General features: G+C 52.4%; 3 protein-coding genes across 7 annotated transcripts; all 3 read right to left on the reverse strand.

Moving 5' to 3' along the window:
• Positions 1-172: 172 nt before the first annotated feature.
• MOSPD3 (motile sperm domain containing 3) lies at positions 173-2,778 on the reverse strand. Of its 5 annotated transcripts, none has more exons than XM_023518593.1 (6): positions 2,640-2,778; positions 1,944-2,211; positions 1,685-1,760; positions 1,244-1,473; positions 514-678; positions 173-393 (listed from the first exon to the last, which is right to left on the reverse strand). In XM_023518593.1, the coding sequence occupies exons 2-6, from the start codon at positions 2,146-2,148 to the stop codon at positions 362-364; spliced, it is 708 nt and encodes a 235-aa protein (XP_023374361.1). In that variant the 5' UTR covers positions 2,149-2,211; positions 2,640-2,778; the 3' UTR covers positions 173-361. The 5 variants fall into 5 exon arrangements, with proteins under 5 accessions (XP_023374361.1, XP_023374364.1, XP_012666271.1 ...); XM_023518596.1 differs by lacking the exon at positions 2,640-2,778 and adding an exon at positions 2,496-2,601 and having other exon boundaries at positions 1,244-1,443; XM_012810817.2 differs by lacking the exon at positions 2,640-2,778 and adding an exon at positions 2,496-2,601.
• Positions 2,779-4,178: 1,400 nt separating this feature from the next.
• On the reverse strand, positions 4,179-9,661 carry PCOLCE (procollagen C-endopeptidase enhancer). Its single transcript, XM_012810818.2, has 9 exons — positions 9,433-9,661; positions 8,503-8,611; positions 7,871-8,129; positions 6,868-6,992; positions 6,028-6,164; positions 5,161-5,414; positions 4,833-4,910; positions 4,557-4,727; positions 4,179-4,418 (listed from the first exon to the last, which is right to left on the reverse strand). Exons 1-9 carry the CDS (start codon positions 9,525-9,527, stop codon positions 4,252-4,254), a joined length of 1,395 nt encoding a protein of 464 aa, XP_012666272.1. The 5' UTR covers positions 9,528-9,661; the 3' UTR covers positions 4,179-4,251.
• An 835-nt stretch (positions 9,662-10,496) lies between these two features.
• On the reverse strand, positions 10,497-18,011 carry FBXO24 (F-box protein 24). The gene is made up of 10 exons (XM_012810819.2): positions 17,937-18,011; positions 17,615-17,710; positions 17,339-17,522; positions 16,139-16,377; positions 15,709-15,943; positions 14,715-14,873; positions 14,330-14,451; positions 13,963-14,094; positions 11,445-11,615; positions 10,497-11,111 (listed from the first exon to the last, which is right to left on the reverse strand). The coding sequence occupies exons 1-10, from the start codon at positions 18,009-18,011 to the stop codon at positions 10,749-10,751; spliced, it is 1,776 nt and encodes a 591-aa protein (XP_012666273.1). The 3' UTR covers positions 10,497-10,748.
• Between the last annotated feature and the right edge of the window lie 1,317 nt (positions 18,012-19,328).

The following is a 19,328-nucleotide window of genomic DNA, read 5'->3' on the forward strand; positions in this document are numbered from 1 at the left end:
AAAAAAAAAGAATAAACCTGCCCATTGCTCTCATTTTAGAGGTAAAAGAAAAAGACTTGTTCAAGGTCACAGTTTTTCTGATGCAGCACCCAGGGTAACCCAGGTTTTCTAGCTCCTCAGTAGGCCTCTTTACTGTGTGGGTACCAAAAAAGACAGAGGCAAGTACCCTACATTTCTCATTTTCATTTTAAAAATGTACTTTATTGAACTTGGAAAATGAGTACAAATCCCTGGGTATTTTTGTGGAGGGTGGGGTGGGCAAGAAGTGAAGAAAGGAGTTGAGGCAAGGTAAGGGCATCACAGTGGTTGTTTCAAGTCCCTGCCCAGGTCAGGGGTGGGGGGGGCAGTTTGAGCAGGGGGCTCAGGTCCGGAGGAACACCATGGTTAGGAGGCCTGGAGAGGGGACAAAGAAACAGCAGAGTGGATAAGCAGCCAAAGGATTCTGTTAGCTCTCCCTCCAGCCCATGATCCCCTTGCTCTGGGACTTGGATCCCCATCTACAACCATGCTCACCTAACACATAGGCTGCCACCAACTTCTGTCCTAAGGAGACGTGCAGGACTCGAGGCAGTTGGCTGCCAAGTTCATCCTGAAGTGGGAGCAGTAGGAAGGCCACAGAGATGATCCCCGTCAGCAAGAACAGGAGGAAGGAGCTAGTGGCCAGTTGCTGGTGGGGGTCTGTGAAATAAGACTCATCAGAAGTTGCAGTGTCCACTGTTGCCCAGCCCAATGGCTTAGAAAGGAGGCTGAACATGGAAGGTATATCTACTTTTTATGCCCTTTAGGGGCATGCTGTGTCTTCTCTGGAGTCTCTGTCCCCACAACCACAAGAAACTTTGTCTCTTCTGGTCCCTCACCATTCACTCTGTCTTTACAACTATCTTCTATGCAACTATCTTGACAGACAGAAACCATTCTCCAACTCCTACACCCAGCACACAACTTGGTACAACTTTAATTGATCAATACAGGTTCCCTATTGAACTGAAATAAGGTGGCACATGATAGGAAACACTGCAGTTAGAGCTAAGGAAAAATACTTCCTCTAAGTAGAAGTCAAAACCAGAGAAATTACATCTTTTTTCCCCCTTAATTGATATAAAATCTCAACTCCTAGTAACTTCTCCACCAAAAGGCAAAAGACTGACCAGGAGACCTCTTCAAATTCAACATAACTCATCTCTAGGGTGGTACTAGCTCCTGCCTCTCTACAGAACTCAAGAATCCCCATTTCCCAACTCACTCTCCTGGAAGTGTCTGGCTGTGGGTGGGGCTGTCCCAGCAGGAGGCCCAGGGTGGGGTGTTGGGTCCAGCTGTCCTTGAAGCTCAAGGGGGTATGCTGGGGCTCTCAGAACTGAGGTGATGTCTTTTCTTCCCACCACTCGGCCCTCAGCACCCTCCTCAGACAGCTCAATGCGGAAGCGGTCCTGGACATCATAGTGGCTGGGAATGGGAGCCACATGGCGAATCACACTGGTTCCAAGGTAGGAGAGAGGCCCATTGAGGGGAAGTGAATGAGAGACAGTAAAACAAGTAAATCCAGGCCTCCCCCCAACAGAAGAAGCCTTTCCCTTAGGGAGAAGATAAGGTGAGGAAAAGATATTAAAGACAACAAGGTCTCAGACCTAAGAAAACAGGTGGCAGTGACCCCTGGTTTCTCAGCCTCCCCACCCTCCCAACTCACATGTCAATGCAGGACTGAGGCTTCACATAGCCTTCTGCGTCAAACACCCTGTATTTGGCAGGTGCTGTGCACAGAACTGAGGAATAAAGACACGAAAAGAGGACCTCTGCAAGCCCTGCCCAAGGTGGGTGGCTAGAGTTCCCTTATACTCCAAGGCTGGACGTTTGACCCTACCCTTCTGATTCCTCCGTCCCATTTAGACCCCCAATGTCCTGCCACTAGTCCTCAGATCCTTTGCATGAGGAGCCCATCCCTTTACCTCGGAAACGAAGCGCAGTTCCTGTGGGGTTATAGAGAGTCAACAGCTGCCGGGGTCCGCTCCGCTGGTCTGCCCTAAATACTAGATCCGGGGGAAATACAAGGACCGGGACAACCGGTCCCAAAGAAGAAGGGGCGCCCCGGGACCCCCGGCCAGGGGCCCCTGGGCCCACCAGCTCCTGGTCCTGGGGCGCCCCACGGCGCATGCAGGCTCTGGGCGGTCGGACATCCGAGGGCAGAGCTCAGGGGACAGGGCCTGGAGTGTAGACCTGGTGGTGTGAGGGGCGAAAGAGGACAAGATGAGCTCGTGGGGCAGGAGCTGAATTGCTGCCACCGAACCCCGCTGAATGGGTCTACCGCAGACCCGGCCCAAGGTCTCCCAAACTCTTCCCTCTTTCAGCTCTGCCCCAGGTTCCTTCAGATTCGCCCCTAAAGCCCCACTGGACCGCCACGCCCACCCCATTACACCCGGCCTCTCTCCGCTTCCAGCCCGGGCCTTTACTGGAGGTCCCGTTCGCGGTCCTCATAAACACCGCTCCGCTTCGGGTCCCACCTATTCCCCTCTCCCAGTCTTCGCCTGTTGCAGCGGCCTCCTTTCCGGGAGACCTTATCTGCGTCTCAGATCCCTCCCTTGAACTCGGGCCCCGGCCCTAGCCAGCTTCCGCCTCCGAACGGCCGCTCGTGCTGTGACACTAACCTTGTGGTCAAAGCATCTGCCAATCAGCTTGTGGCTAGACCAAGGATGGCAGGTTCACGAGAGTCTCTTCTGCACTTCCGCCGTACGACCTTTGTCATTGGCCAGGGATGCCTCGTTTCCGCCGTAAGTACACGTCGATTGGTACGCTTAAAGACCACACAGATGCCCCTCCCTCCAGCCCCTGCGATTGGCTTGATCACAGGTGCGTAAGGATTTCACTGGCGTCTCTGGCTGGAACTGGAGCGCCGAATAACTCGGAGAGGCGGGGGCGGGACTTTGAGTGCGGCTTTGTTTTTTCTGTGCCACTCTGTGCTGTCCAAATTGCCAGATTTCCCACAAGGAATCCCTTTTCCTCAATTCCTGGCTCTCCTAGAATCCTCTGCAGAAACTAAAGCCTGTTTTCCGTGGTACTAGTTGGAGGTTGCTCCCAGCTGGGACTCTGATCTCAGCCCAGGCAGGGCTTGCCTCCTGCCCCGCTCCTTTCTGTAAGCAAACCACTCACATTTGCACAGGAAATTAAGATTTGCCAAACCCTGCCGCTTCGAATCTTCGACACCTTTTACAGACGAGGAAACGGACTGGGTAAGGTGAAGAAATTTCACCTTAAGCCACATAATTAGTTACCAAAAACATAGTTGATCTTATCTGAAAGCCTTCCCTTAGCCCCACATCATTCCCCTTTGTTCTCTCATACCCCTTTGACCCCCTATCATGTCTGTGTTTTATTTATAGCACTTACAGTGCTGCTTGACATCTTACTGTTTCTCCTCTGGGAAAATGTTTTCTCCTCACCGCTAGAACAGGGACTTTGTTTTCTGTTGTATTTTCAGCACTTAAAACAGTGCCTGCCTTTTGGAATGAACAAATGAAAGATTGACTAGAATGAGCTTAGAGCAGAGATCTGACTGGACTTAGGAAGAGAACTCTGGACAGAGAAAACAGCAAAGACCCAAGCCAGATGTGTACTAGATATGAGAAAGGAAGTGTCCAATGTGACTGGAACTAATGGGTGCAAGGGAGACAGTAGTAAGAGATGAGGGGTAGGGAGAATGCATATTATCTAGAGCCTTGAACCCACAATAAGATTTTGCATTTTATTCCTAGACCAATGGGAAACTACAGGGGGGGTTTGAGAAAAGGAGTGACAATATGTGACTTAATTCTTAAACAATTATGTATAGTAAATTCTGCTAAGTAAATGAATGAAAGCAGGAAGCAAAATTCCCACGATAGGCCCTTAAACCACAGAAATGGAGACCTGACACCTTCCTCAATTAAGAAACATTTATTTGGATAAAAGAAAGGGAGGCTTGGCTCAGCACCTGTAGTACAGTGGTTACGGCGCCAGCCACATACACCGAAGTTGGCAGGTTCGAATCCAGCCCAGGCCAGCTAAAACAACAGTGACAACTGCAACAAAAAATAGCTGGGTGTTGTGGCGGGCGCCTGTAGTCCCAGCTACTTGGGAGGCTGAGGCAAGAGAATCACTTGAGCCCAAGAGTTTGAGGTTGCTGTGAGCTGTGATGCCACAGCACTCTACCGAGGGTGACATAATGAGACTCTGTCTAAAAAAATTTTAAAAAGGGAGGCTTAGGACTAGGACCTAAGGGTTTCAGGACTGGGACTCAGCAGCTGGTGCTGGTTGGGAGGGGCACTTCCTCTTGCTTAGGTTGGTGAGGATTTGGTCTTGGTTGGGCCGATAGAGAACCACAAAACTTTCTGGAGGAAGGATGGGACCTCTGTTCTTTTCCACCTGGCCCATCAGCAGATAACTGGCTCCTGAGGGTTGGGGGAGAGAGGGATGAATTGTGAGTTCCTGTCATTGATCACACGTCATGCAATGCATCCCCTCACATTGTACACCTCAGTCATCTTAGTGTAGTAAGTTCTCTCCTCAATTCCCCACATCTTTGTTACCTTTCTTCATGGAGGGGCACTGCTTGCAAGGCACGTAAAACTTCAGGGAGGTTTCAGTGGGTGGAGAGGGCAGGTCCAGTCCTCCGGTTTTGTAAACACCAATGAGACTGACAGTGACAGTTAGGCCCTCCCCTGGGCCCCGGACCATGGACTTCACTGTTGCAGTGACCACTGTGGGAGAATGGGCGTAAGAGATGAGACAGGAGGCCGGGGCAGGACTGGAACTAGGAGTGGAGGTGGTTAGAGGAGCTGGAAGCAGGGGTGAGGACTTCTTACCCAGGTTGCTGGCACAGAAGTTGCTCTGCAAGGTGCCTTTCCGACGGCACTGCTTTGGGCAGGGGACACTGATTGTATCTAGGAAGAAGTGGGGGCAAATAGAGGGTGACCTACTCAGCAGGTAGGGAGGACCATTTTCTCTGTAACAGCCTCATTGATTTGAACTCCTTTAGAGCTCTATCCAGCTTTGGGTCCCAGCACCCAGTACCCGCCATTGGCAGGAGGCACAGTGAATGTTGAGGAATCCATAAATGAATAAACCAAGAAGGAACTTTTCGAAACACCTCCCTTCAGTCCCTGTCCCTTTTTCCTCTCTTCCTATACTCACCCGGGCCTACTGGAGTTGCCTCTGATTTCTCTGTAGGTGGGAGTTGGGGCTTGGTGGGTGTCTTGACTTTGGGTCCAGTTTCCAGTTTAGTGCCAGGGCCAAGGAGTGGGGCTTCCTCTCCTGGGTTCCGGGCTGTCCCTTCTTGGACAGCGCCCAGCGGTAGGATCCTGTAGGAGGCTGAGAAGCCGTCGGCGGTAACGCTGAGATCAGAGACAAACTGTACCAGGAGTTCGTTCCCTTCCGAGGAGATGGGGCTGCAGGTGGAGGATATTGAGGGAGGTTTCAGGGTGGGCTGTACACCCCCGCTTCCTCTCCAGTCAGGTGGTCTTTTAAACGCCACTCCCAGTCAGCTGCACTGACTTTGCAGACTCCTACTCGCCCACGGACCCCAATGCCAGGAGGGAAGCCTCCTCTTTGCCTGGCTGCCTGCTCCGCCCATTTGGAGCCTAGAATCCAGATCCCGAGCCTTCCGCTGAGCCCCACCTTTCTTTTTTCTTTTTTTGAGACAGAGCCTCAAGCTGTCCCCCTGGGTAGAGTGCCATGGCATTACAATTACAGCTCACAGCAACCTCCAACTCCTGGGCTCAAGAGAGTCTCCTGCCTCAGCCTCCCAAGTAGCTGGGACTACAGGCGCCCGCCACAGCGCCTGGTCATTTTTTGATTGCAGCCGTCATTGTTGTTTGGCGGGACCAGGCTGGGGATTCGAACCCGCCACCTTAGGTGTACGTGGCTGGCGCCTTAGCCTGTTGAGCTACAGGCGCCTAGCCGAGCCCCACCTTTCAAAGCAGCCGTTTGGTCCCTTAACACTCTCACCTGGGGGAGAGGGGAACCCAGGACCCACCATCCACCCAGGTCCCGCCCCCTCACCCTGGGACCGCGTCGCCGCAGAACTTCCCCAGTCTCTTGGCATCATCGCTCACGGCTCCATTGAATACGCTGACTGAGTCGTAGCGGCAGTAGGTGTCGGGCTCCAGGTCAAATTTCTCGAAGGTTAGTGCGATGACCTGGCGGCGAGCCAAGGCACAGCTGTGCGGCAGGACCCCAGCGCCAGTACTTCTCACCACTCACCCGGCTGCCACCTGGGCACAGGCAGCAGCCCCCCCTCCTGTGTGGACCTTGGAGGATCCCACACATCCACAGGACCCTCTAGGGGTGTCCGTCGCTGTCCTTGGCTAAGTCGAGTTTCTGGCTCACTGTCCGGGGACAGACTTCCACCACTATGCCTCCCCCCAAGCACTAGGCAGTTTATATCTGCACCGTGTACCTTGCTCTCCTAAGACTCGTCACTCTTGTACTTTTTTTTTTTTTTTGATACAGAGCCTCAAGCTTTCGCCCTGGGTAGAGTGCTGTAGCATCACAGCTCACAGCAACCTCCAACTCCTGGGCTCAAGCGATTCTCCTGCCTCTGCCTCCCAAGTAGCTGGGACTTTAGGTGCCCACCACAACGCTATTTTTTGGTTGCAGCCGTCATTGTTGTTTGGTGGGACAGGGCTGGATTCGAACCAGCCAGCTCAGGTGTATGTGGCTGGCGCCTTAGTTGCTTGAGCCACAGGCACTCTTGTAATTTTACATTTTTTGTTTGAATGCAAGTAGGATCTGGGTCTGGTTTTGGTGCCCAGCAGCTCAAGCTCAGTGCTTGGGACATAAAAGTTGTTCAATAAATATTTGCTTGGGTCCCCAAGGGCAACACGGGCATGGGGTCGGTACCTGGTCTGGGGGTGCGATGATGTGCCAGGAACAGCTGATGCCCGGGGGGTAATCAGACTCGGGCCAGTTGGGCGTGGTCAGGGTTCCCTGGGCCTTCTCCAGCCGCCCCCCGCAAAATTGGTGCTCTGGGGAGGGGAGAAAGGAGCGGGGGTGGGGGGCGGTGGAGACCCGAAGTCAGCTTGAGGAGAGCTCTAGGCTGGGAACCCGGGCAGGACGTCTGAATCTCAGGATGATGGGACCAGAAGAAGGGGAGGAAAGCAGGGGTAGGTTAGCAGAGGGGGAGCCAAAATAAGTGCGGCTCAGGGATATCTCAACGGCGGCGCCCAGGTGGCAGAGGAAGGGGGAGAAGAAATTGGATACGCTCCCTTCTTGTCCCTCCCAGACCCGAGGCCACACCGCGCCTCTTCCCCTGAGAGATCCCATCTCCCCGGCCTGGCAGAAGAGTTTCCTTTGCAGGCAGGAAGGCCTACGCTGTGAGGATGCCCTATATTTGGGGCACAGTCCTCAAGGCCCCTTTAGGGAAAGTCCCTGCCTGAAACATTTCAAGGAAGACTTCTACCGCCAGGAGGGGTTGATGGGACCGCAATCGGAAGCCCAAGGCTGGGTGCAGGGGGCTCCAGGTCGGGGGAACCTAGACAGTCTCCCAGCCCTGGAGTGCCTCCTCGCGCCAGTCAGAAGGAGCCCGATTGCGGACGGGGGCGGGCAGTTACTCACCGTCCCAGTAACCCCAGGCCGCCCATTCCACCCGCGGGTCGGTGACCCATTTTCGCCTCGCGCCTGGGGGGGGGCCTGGAAGAGGGGTGGGTGGGTGCGGGAGGAGGGAGAGAAGACGGGGAGGAGGGACTGAAGGGGCAGTTAGTGAGGAACACGGGTAAGGGAGGTATTGGGGGCCCTAGGCTCTTGGGCTCGGGGCGTCTGGGGGTGTGTCAAGGTTAGGGCTGGGGGCGGGGCCTTTCCAGGGCAGGGCCAGGAGAGAGGGAGGCGGAGGTGAGGGAGGTCTCACCAGTGCCTGAGGTGGCCCGCCCGCTGTACCAGAGCAGGAAGCCCCGTCCTCCAGTGCCCTCGTCCGACGTCATCCTCAGAGTCACTTGGTTGCCAGGAGCAACTAAGGGCGCCGGCCGGAAGGTCCCGCAGAAGCGTCCGAGCCGCTGGCCTGAGGTTCCAGACCCAGCAAAGACTTCTAGAGCATCGTAACGGCAGGCGGGGTGCAGCTCCAGGTCGAAGACTCGAAAGGAGAGGGACACAGTTTGGCCCTCAGGGACCTGATGGTAGGGACCCACACAGTCAGGCCACATACAGTCCAGGCAGAGGGCATCTCCCCTTCCCCATTCGGGGCAGAGGGAGGGCCTGGTCTCTGCAGCCCAGCTCATGCCTTGTGCAAGGGACAAGAGATAAGGTATTTGGAGAGATTAGAAAGAGACTGAAGCCTGGAGTAGAGAATCAGAATCTGAGGGCAGTGTTAAGAGCTAAGGTGTGAGGGACTTGTTACTGTGGGACTGGTCCCTCAGTGACCCAAGGGGAGAGCACCTGGACAAACCCCAGGTTCAGAAGGTGGTGCTGGTAGGTGGGGGTTAGCAGTCAGGCCTTTGCCTCAGAGACTTTAATAAGGGGTAGTAACCAGAGGGGCCTTCTCACCGTCACTGTCCAGATGCAGTCCTTGTTCGGGGGGTAGAGGTTGGGGAAACCCTCACTTGCCACGTAACCTGACTCCCCAGTTACATCCCCTCCGCACAGGAACACGGGTCTGAAGGACAGAAGAGTAGGGGAAGAATGGAGAGATGGGAATGGGGTAATGGGGACAGAGACCAGGAGAAGAAAGCCAGGGGAGGAAGGAAAAGGCTGTCAGGGCCTGGGGCACCCACAGGCAGCTAGGATGGAATTGGAGTGGGAAAGACTCCAGCAGAAAATAAGACCAGCAACTCGATTATCTCTCCAACCCCCCCCACCCCCACCCCAACAGGAATTCCCGGAATCCTCCTTGGCCCCCCTCCCTCACTCTCCTCCCTCACCCTGCCTGGCAGTCGGGGACAGGAGGCGCCTAACTACTTCCAGATGTGGACACAGCCACGAGGCAGTGTGGGAGGGGGCAATGAGGGAACAGCAGCAGTGATGATGGCCTTCAAGTTGAACCTGGAGGCCAGGTCCTTGTGCTTCCACCCTTCACCCTGTCCTGTTCTAGCTAACTGTTTGAGTGTCTGACTCCCAAATCTTCACTCTCTGCCCCCACCCCAACAACGTCTCTCATTCCTTCCTGGAACCCATATGTTTAGCTGCCAGGCAAGCTCAGTCTTGGCTCTCAGGGTCCAGGGAGGCCAAGGGTCAGAGTGGATGGGGAGACTTAGGAGGCCAGAAGATGAAGGGTAGAAGGATGAGAGCAGAGGTGACATGTGGGTGACCATGGTCTTGGCAGCAGATGAGGACTATGGAGTCAGAGACGGGTGGGATGGTGGGAAATCTGGGGGTGGTGTGTCAGCAAAGGAACCAGTAAGATCCATAGGCATAACCCCCCAGGAATCAGGGTTTTGAAGCTCACTCTAGCTATCTGGAAGATGCCAAGAGACCTACCTGGTGTAGTTGGGGGTCTGGCCCTGAGCGAAAGGGAGCAGGGCCCAAGCAGTGAGAAGGGGCCCCAAGAGGGAGGCTGTGGCAGCAGGCAGCATGGCTGGGGGGCAGGCGCTGGGGTCCTCTAGACAGAGGCAGCAGCTGAGTTTAGCAGCGGCAGCAGCAGCAGCAGGATAATCAGTGCCAGATGAGGGAGCCTGGGGTGTGTGGGCGTGGGGACTGGCCAGTGGGGCGGGCAGCAGGGAAGGCGGGACAGGGAGAGTACAGCTGGGACAGGGACTGCTCTAGGTCTAGGACACATAAATATTAACCTAAGTAGGAGATGGAGTAAGGAGGAGCAGAGGCCATAATCTAGTTATCAAGTGCTGTCATCTGGAACACTACTCTGTCCAGTGCCCCAAGCATCCTGCAAATATAGCCTCTGGGCCTCTCTGAGGACTCCCCAGTGCCAGAACCTCCCCACTCCCTGCTTTCTAGGCACCAGAGGAAGTGCTTCTTTACACTCTCAATCCCTAATCACTCACCCCCTTCCCAGACACCCCACCCTACCTCTACTGCCTTCTCTCCACACCTGGGCTGGGCTAGGCCAAAGAGAAAGAATTTTACTCATTCTTTTTTCTCTCAAATATTTGAAAGTACAGGAGAGGGGTACAGAGGCATAGTATAGGAAGTGTCCCTATAACTGAAGAACAGGCAGAAAGAGTAAGGGGAAAAGGGAAAATGAGACCAGATCCAGGAGGTAACAGCAGGAAGATGGGGGGTGAGGCTGCCATCACAAGAATGACGGAAAGCAGCAGGATGCTTTCTATGGTCAGAAGGAAGTGGCCATCTTATGATGGGGATGATACAAATGGGGACAAGTAGGCTGACAGAGTTGTTCCAGGTGGGGCCAGGACTTCCAAGTCAAAAAGGCTGAGTGGCTTTTTGTAAGTAGGAAGGAGACAACAAGCTGGACGGTTCAGGTGCCTTCAGTTCTGCAACAACTAAGAACTTGAGCTGCTGGTGCTCTGCCCTCCCTCCCCCACCTGTCCCATGTGCCTCCCAGGTCCCAGGCTTCCAAACTGGGCCTTGCTTCAGCCTTTTATTCTATTTGTCCATCAAATCTCTTGTCCATGATAGTCAGGTTGGGGGGCCCCTCCTGGGCAGCCCCCGAACATTTTACAAAACAGTTTCCTGCCCTACCCTGGCAAGTCTGGCAGTTCCCACCACCCTGCAACCCCACCCCATGCACACACAGTGTTCATTGCTGCCACTCCAGCTCTCCTTAGACCCCTGGCCCAGGGCCAGACTCCCTCCAGGGGTAAGGCTGGGGGGGGGGGTCAGCTCTCAGGGGTTGGGGGGCCTGAGCCTCCCCCTCCAGCAGCCTTCTGCAACATGTCCAAGGCCTCCCAGAAGAAATCCTTCTGTGCAGCCATCAAGGGCATCCAGCCCACAATCTCCTTCATCTTCTCCATGCGGTCCTGCAACGTGGGGCAACTGTGGATCTGGCTGAGGTACTCCTCGCAGGCCCGGGCCGCCCCCCCAGGGTCCTGGGGTGCTCCAGCCCCCAGGCTGGGCTCTGGAGTCCCCACCACCCTGTTGGCTGGGAGGTCCCGATAGGAGGGGTGGTGCTCGATGTCATGGCTAGACAGCATGTAGAGGCACTCTCGGGTGGAGCAGAGGGAGCAGGCACACAAAGGGACCTTGGAGGAGAGAAGGGGCGTGACTGAATGGAGCTTTTGTTGGGGGGGGGTGTCCCAGGGAGCCTGGGCTAATCCACCTGTTGTGTTCTTCCCTCTTAGACCAGCCCTGAACCAGCAAGTGAGCTATAGCTGGCTAAATCCCAGGGTCATGTGAGGTCAGTAGAGGCCAGCAGGGTCTGCTAAGGTAGGGAGCCTGCCACATGGTGGCAGAAAAAGGATGTGGGATGGTGCTGGGGTAATGGGACCCCTGGGTCCCTGCAGGAGTCCCAGCTAGAGTCCTGTGGGACTGCTCCTGCCCTCCCTGGTTGCCCACTTGCCTAACCCTGCTCTGACCTTGACATGGAGCTTGACAAAGGAGGCACTTCCCTTAGGCCAGCCGGGAAGGCGGCCCCCAGCCCCACAGCCGCAGCCCAGCAGCTCCTTGCTGAAGTCCGAGCTCTGGCTCAGCACCAGGGAGTGGTTGAGGCCGCACCACAGGGCAATGGGGCGTTGCAGATAATGTACCTGAAGATATATGGCCAGGATCCCTTAGTAGGGGACACCAAGGGACTGGGGGGTCCAGCCCAGTGAAGGTTGCCTGGAAAGCTCTGAAAGAATATAAACTAGGGAGGGAAGAAATGGGAACCAGAACCCCCTTCCCTCAAGGTCTGCTGACCCCTGCAGCCTCAAAAGTCTGACTGAGTGAGGTTTTGTACTTCTGTTGGCCCCTCATCTTTGCTCCTTCCAAAATAAGCTCCTTACCTGAAATCAGGGCCTGCTATCTACGCCTTCGTTCTCAGCCTGAGAGTCTACACCAGTCTTCTCATCTTGCCTTCCAGCCTCAGGGAAGGAACCTGCCACCTCTGTCTGGTACATGAGGCCGGCACCCTACTCCTCTGGGCCACAGGCGCCACCCCCTTCTCTAGCATTTTTAATTTGTCACATCATTCTTTCCCAAAATGGCCATTCTGTTTTGAGAAAACATTTCCATTTGATGCCAATTACCTCCTATCTCTCTCTTTTAAACATCATGGTTGGCTACATGGATGCTTTGAGGCTAACCACATTCTTCTTCCTTACCATAGCCAGGTCAGGAAGCACCAGTTCCTGAACCATCTTATGATCTAGCTTCTCTCCCTACTATTCTACTGACATTCTCTCCAAAGGTACTTGGGCCTCCCAGATGCTAAATTCCAGGGCCTCTCCTACATGCTCATTTTCCTGATACTGTTAGTGCTTTGCTTTAATTCTGAAGACAGAGATAAGTAATTTATGGTCCTTATAGAAAAATTACAAAATATTGGCAAGCAAAATTTAATTAAAAATCACTGGAAATCCCACTACCCACTATTAACATCTTGCTAGATATTCTTCACTGTTGCCTAAGCAAATTCATGTAAATTGTTTTTATAAAAAAAAATAGGGCATACTTTGTGAATCATTTCATAATTTTTTTTTTTTTTTTTTGAGACAAGAGTTATTGCCCTGGGTAGATTGCTATGATGTCCTAGCTCACAGCAACTTCAAACTCTTGGGCTCAAGTGATCCTCTTGCCTCAGCCTCCTAAGTAGCTGGGACTATAGGCACCCACCACAATACTCAGCTATATTTTTCTATTTTTAGTAGAGATAGGGTCCCACTCTAGCTCAGGCTGGTCTCCAACTCCTGAGCTCAAGCAATCCACCCACCTCAGCCTCCCAGAGTGCTAGGATTGCAGGTGTGAGTTGCCACACCTGGCATCATAAATATTTTTTCACCTAAAAATATCATATGACCATCTTTCCAGTAAATGTATACCTGCATTGTCACACTGTCACCATTAACCACCCCGTCTGAAACTTCCTACTTTCATGCTTCTGGGATATGATGTTAGAGGGGTGTGCCTCCTACCTCAGAAGCATCTCTTTGTCATCTCCTGCCTACAGGGGAAGGGGAGGCTACTGCTCTGAGTTCCTCCTTTATCTCTATTTCTTTTTCGTTCTACCTTATTCCAATTTGGAATCTAATTGCCAGCTAGACATTTCCAATTCAGTGTTTTACTCTCACTGCAAGAAGTCCAAATTTACTCCTTTTCCTTCAAACCAGTATCCCTTTCCAAATCTCACATTATTAGTGATACTATCTTTGTTCAGGAGCCGGCTTTGCCTAATATCCTTCTTACATCTAATCAATTCTGAGGGTCTGGTCATTTTCTTCAAAAACACCTCCTATATCTGTTCCTTTCCATTCATGCTGCTATTATACTAATCTCAGACCCTTGTTTCAAGTGCTGCCATCACTCAACAGCCTCTTTGTGGGCTTCCCACTCTCATCTCCTGTGTACTAAGGCCAGCTGACATGTTCTCAGTCATCCCTCGGGGACTGCCTTCTCCTGCTCCAGAACTTGCAGTAACTCTTCCCCAAGTCTATACCTTTCTGGACTTGTGCCCATCTATACCACCCCATATCTCACTGATTTCTAATACTCCTTCTGTGCTTTGGTCAGGCCAATCTTGTCAATGTCCCAGGTATATATAAGCTTTGTTCCTGACCCCATTCCCATGGAATGCCTTTCCCTACCCCACCTGAATCCTATCTAACCCATGAGGCCATGCTCATATCTAACCTCTCCTAGTTATTCTAGTCCATTCAGGCCCCCCACCCTTCACTAAATCCCCATTGCACTTAACAGAGTACACTGCACAGAACCCTGATGTCTCAGTGCCAACCCTGGGTGAAACCTGCAATAGTTCCATAGTCATTACATATTGACTGGGTTAACTCTCCTGGGGAGTAGAAAGGGGATCCTATGGAAATTAGAGAAGTGGACAGATCCAGGTTAGGAAACTGGAGGAAAGGGGTCCCGATGAGAGTTGCTGGGAAGTAGTCTCACCTGTGTGGGTTCTCCTCGGTCCATTTTGTCCCCTGTTCCCAGCTGCCCATATCTGTTATTTCCTTGCATAAATATTCGGCCAAATTCATCCACCAGGCCGAGGTGATTGTAGCCAAGAGCACAGAAAAGGATCTAAGAGGTTAAGATAGAAAAGGGAGGTAGGCATTCAGTTAGCTCTGGAATCTCCCAACCACTAAGCTACCATCCCCAGCTAACCTTTTGGCCTTGCCCTCTGTGTTTGCCCTTTCCCTGAGTCCCCTGTCCCTCCTGATCAATCATTTGATTCCTGCTCATATTTCAAACCCTCAGTACTTCCAAACCCTGAAGCCCCACAACTCTAGTCTGCCCCATCCCTCCAGTATCCTACCTTGGCAGGCAGTGAGAGAGCAAGTGGCATCTGCTGGTCCAGGGGATCAAAGGCTTGAAGGGTCCCAAAGAGATCACGATACACCCCTGGGGTATGCACCTCAAAATACACTCCCCCCTGGTCTGGGGGGTCAGGAGCCCTCAGCTTAGCAGCTTTGGGCACCCATTTCCTAGGGATAAAACCCCACCTGGGATAAAAACTGCAAGATCCAGGGAGTCTCACACCCATTAGAAATGCATCAGCTATGATGCCTGGGAACCTAAACACATCTCACTAGGATGCCCTAAAGTGTTCATCAAAGAGTTTGCAAGAGGGTGAGGGGTGTCAGTATTCGGAGGGTCTGTCTGAGGCTGGGGGTCTTGAGAGGAAGGCAGGTGGTTCTTACCTGTGATGTAGAGGGTACTGCTCTGGTTGGAAGCCATGCAGGCCACACGCAGATGAGGTAGGCAACGGGACACCTTCCTTAGGGCCAGCTGAACTGTATAGGAACGGGGCTGGTCCAGTTGGGTCTCATTCACTACCAAAGAGTAGATCTTTCCTTCCTCTGGGGGTCAGGAGGAGAGATAGACAATTATGTTGGGAAGGGGACTCTCCAATATCCATGACAGTGTCCCAGCAGACTCCCTAAGCTATTTGAGATGAAATATTTACTGTCCCAGACTAAGGAGGAAAGAAAAAGAGTAGAGATGAAATAAGGGAAGAGTCCCCCAGCCTCTGGCAAGAGAGGGAAAGAAAACTTAGCAGTTAGATTTGGCAGAATTCAATTTGACTGACACATCTAGGAATTTAGGGCCTTTCTTAGCATTCATAAATCCAGAGGGTCTCAGGCTTGGGGATGTGGTCAAGTACAGGAGACGCTGAGAAGTAGTTTTCAGTATAAAGTGAGTGCCTGGCATGGAAGTTGAGGAGATGAGAATTTTTAAAATCAGGCATTCACTAGAGCAGTGGTTTCCAAACAATTTTTTTTTTCCCAGCAAGGCCCTTTATTCACATGAAACATTATGCATAACCGGGTTTTGTGGCGGGTGCCTGTAGTCCCAGCTACTTGGGAGGCTGATCAAAGAGAATCTCTTAAGCCCAAGAGTTTGAGGTTGCTGTTAGCTGTGATGCCATGGCACTCTACCAAGGGTGACATAGTGAGACTCTGTCTCAAAAAAGAAAAGAAAAGAAAAGAAAGAAACATTATGCAGAATCCTAGACTGGGAGACAAAAACACAGCTGTCTGGGCTGAGACTAAGATGAGGTGGGATGCAGAACCCTGTCTGAGAGGCTTCCCCCCACACTCCCACCCCTACTGCCCCTTGACGGCGGGGGTCTTGAGAGGAAGGTCCTGAAGAATATGTGGGCAGCAATTTGCAAACCACTGCTTTTGGCCACACCTGTGAGGAGCAGCAGAGCCCGCTGGGTCTCTTGACCAACGAGTACAATCTGTTTGAAGCTCATGGAGTGGTGGAATGTCATCTTGAAGACCCGCTGCCCACTGGACTGCAGATAGACCTCAACACAGTCACACACCCGGCTGCCAGTTGTGCCTACCACTCCAGGCTGCTCCCGAGTGGCTAGGACATAGAGGTATTTACGGTAAACTGTGTCACATCTTGGGTCTGAGGCAAACTGTGGGAAAAGAATGGGCATGAGGCTGGGGCAACTGGGTCCTGAGGTGGGAAATGAGACAGTTGGGTCCTGGGTTGGGAAATGAGGACTTGTTTTCATCCTGGTATGGGAGGGCAGATGTCCTGAGGAAGACATCTTAGGCCTGGGTCCCTGGAGGAGGCCTCGGTTCTAAGCTGCCAGGATTCTACCACTCACATCCTTGGCTCCACGACACAATACAACATAGCGGCAGGCCCGCTTCCACTGGATCTGGCCAAGGGTGGAGGAGACCAGGGCGTTTTTGAGAAAGAAGAGGGTTCCCACGTAGTCAAGAATGAAGACATGGTCCTTTGTGGGCAAGAAGCGGCGGTAGCCATGGGCTAGCAGTGGGGCCACACTCTTGCTGAGACATCGGCGGCGACCTCCAAATGCCTGGAAATACAGGCCTTTTGTGTCTGGAGGAGGAAGGAGATGGAAGATTCAAGGGATGGGATGACATGAGGGAGATGAGTCAGAGCTTGGGCAAACTAGATTTCTTAGGCACCTTAGTATTTAACTCCTTCCTATGCCCAGGACTGAGTTACAGACCCCTACCAAAGGAGATGTGGAAAGAAAATTTGGATTATACCCCACGTATAAACTATAGTCTCTGCCCCACCTCAGCCCAGGGTCATCTATATGCTTCTTAGTGAGCACTTCCTTGTCCAACCACTTCTTTGGTCCTCCCTCAGAGACATCAAGAGAAATAAAATGAAGACACAGAAAAGAGGCAGCAAGAGGAGGGGAAAGGAATGACTAAGGAAGGCCAGTCACCCTTTGTCACCTCCCGCTCTAGATCTGCTATCTGGAACCCTCTTCTCTCACTGAAAGGGAATAACTGGATAGGGGCTTCCTGGAGGGGAAGGGGTTTAGAGCATGGTTCTCAAGTTGTGGGTGATTTTATCCTTCAGGGGACACTGGTCGTCACAACTAGGGGAGCTGCTACTGGTATCTAATGGGTAGAGGCCAGAAATACTGCTAAACACTTGGCAGCACATAGGACAGCCCCCTTTAGCAAAGAATTATTTTACCCATAGTGTCAATTGTGACACAGTTGAGAAACCCTCATTTAGAAGAGGGATAACTCCAGGTTTGCGAAATAGGGCCTGCACAGGGTAAGATTGGTTAAGAGTTTGAATATAGAGGGCAGCTTGGCAGGAATGCTAATGGAGGCTGTGGGTGGGGCATCTTTTGGAGGATGGTTCCAGAGTCTTGGAAGAAGTACTCCACAGAGTATGTTTGAATTGGAGACATTACTTCAAAGAAAAGGGCCCTAGATGGTTGGTTGGGAGTGCAGAGGTCATCAAGCAACTTTATAGAGCAGAGAGTTAGGTAGAACAGAGGCCAGGAGAAATGGAGGCTCTGGGGAAGGTGTACAGTTAAGAATGGCCGCTCTCTTCCAGGGCCGGACCCCAGAGCCCTGCTCTCGGAGTCGTGGACTGAGCCTGCGACAGATGCGTCTCCATACACCCTCAGCATCGCACACTTCGTGGAAGTAGTGGCAGGTCTGGCCTAGGGCGACTACATCTCTGACTGGGAGGAATGAGATGATGTGCTCCACCTGGGAACAGGAGGGAGGAAGTGGGGGGCATCAGTAGCCCCTCAATGGTTGGGCCCCCAGTCCTATTATTCTCAACATCCCCTAGGACTCACCAGCTCTGGGGGGAACAACTGGAAAGAAATTGGGTTCCCTCTCCCCTTCTCTTCACCCCCAGGCTCTGGGCCACAAGAAGGGCAGCTCCGCTTCACCTACCCAAGGAGAAAGGGGAGCACAGGGGCTTTGTGAGGGCCCACCTTTTCTTTTCTTAGCCTGTCTTTCATTAACACCTATCTTGGGCTCATCTGACTCCAGCTTGGTGCTGTCAAATCCTCCCATCTCTCTTTCCAGGTCCATGAGCCATCCCTCCCTGTCTGCCTTGTTCCTTGGCCCAGCTTCTCTAACCCCTCCCCAATCTCTTGTAGCCACCTCCCTCACCCTGAGCCCCTCCTCCCGTCCGCACAGCCCGGTGGTGAATTTTGGCAGCTTCCGTCTCCGGCTTCTCCTCACCATCCTGACTGCCCCCTCCCTGCTCCTGCCCTCATCTCTCCAGGCCCCTTGGCCCCCTGTACTTGGCTCCCTGGCCCCTGTCCCTGCTGCTTTTCCCACACCATGTCCCCTGCCTGGGCTTGGGGGACCTCAAGGCCCCTCTGCCTCCTAGGCCCCTCCCCCATGGAGTCTGGGGCAAACAAATCTCTCTGTGACCTCACTGTCCAGCCACTGTGACCTATTCCCAACCTTGCTCAGGATGTTATCTCTTAGATAGCTTCTGGGTTCTAACTCATTTCTAGCCTTCCCATGGCGCCAGGGACATGCATTCTATTGGAGAAATAAAGTGTGAACTACTGGTCAATGATGCCTTTTCTTTCAGAGAGTAGTAAGAAGTTTTCCCACTTGAGGCCTTGAGGCCCTTTTAGCACTAATTCTTTTTTTTTTTTTTTTTTTGAGACAGAGCCTCAAGCTATCACCCTGGGTAGCGTGCTGTAGCATCACAGCTCACAGCAACCTCCAACTTCTGGGCTCAAGCGAGTCTCCTGCCTCTGCCTCCCAAGTAGCTGGGACTACAGGCATCTGTCACAACGCCTGGCTAGTTTTTGGTTGCAGCCATCATTGTTGTTTGGCGGGCCCAGGCTGGATTCGAACCCACAGCCACAGGCGCTGAGCCTTAGCACTAATTCTGTAGAGAAACACTGGTGAATTCTTCAAGTCTTAGGAGGCTGGGGTCTCCAGAGATTTGTAGCTCAAGAGTATAAACTCAGTTTGGCAGGTGAGAGAGAAAGGTACTAAAGACCGCTTAGCTCACAAAAGCATGCACCAGGTGACAGTGGGGACAATTCAGTACAAACTTTATGCCTATAAAGTTTGGATGTGCTGAAAAACACATCCAAAAGCAGAAAGCTTTCCTGGGGACAGTAGAAGTATGGATTTGCTCTGAAAAGTTTAGGATCTTTTCTAGAGTCTTTGCTAGTTGCTTCTGTCTTATGGGTGATGACATTTATGAGGAGAAACAGCAAGAGTTGGGGTTGGGCCTGTCCACTTCCAGAAGATCTGCATCAGCAAATCCAAGGACTAGCAGGCTCTTTCAGGAGCTAAAAGGAACCTGATCCTGCTGGACAACTAGGCCTCCCTGCAGGTATTACAGATTCATCCATTCACTGCGCTAACAGACTGGCTACCCAATCAAACTCCTTTATGTATGGTGACTGGTAAAGAGCAAGGTTGGGATATCCTAAGATGCAATTTTAGTAATTCAGTAACTGTTTAGGAATATCAACATCTGAGATATGACTTAGGAAAGTTCTTGTGACTGGACAATCAACATACTAGCTT

The sequence above is a fragment of the Otolemur garnettii genome, unplaced genomic scaffold (assembly GCF_000181295.1).
Source record: "Otolemur garnettii isolate 467f Iridium unplaced genomic scaffold, OtoGar3 scaffold00142, whole genome shotgun sequence".
Taxonomy (NCBI): Eukaryota; Metazoa; Chordata; class Mammalia; order Primates; family Galagidae; genus Otolemur; species Otolemur garnettii.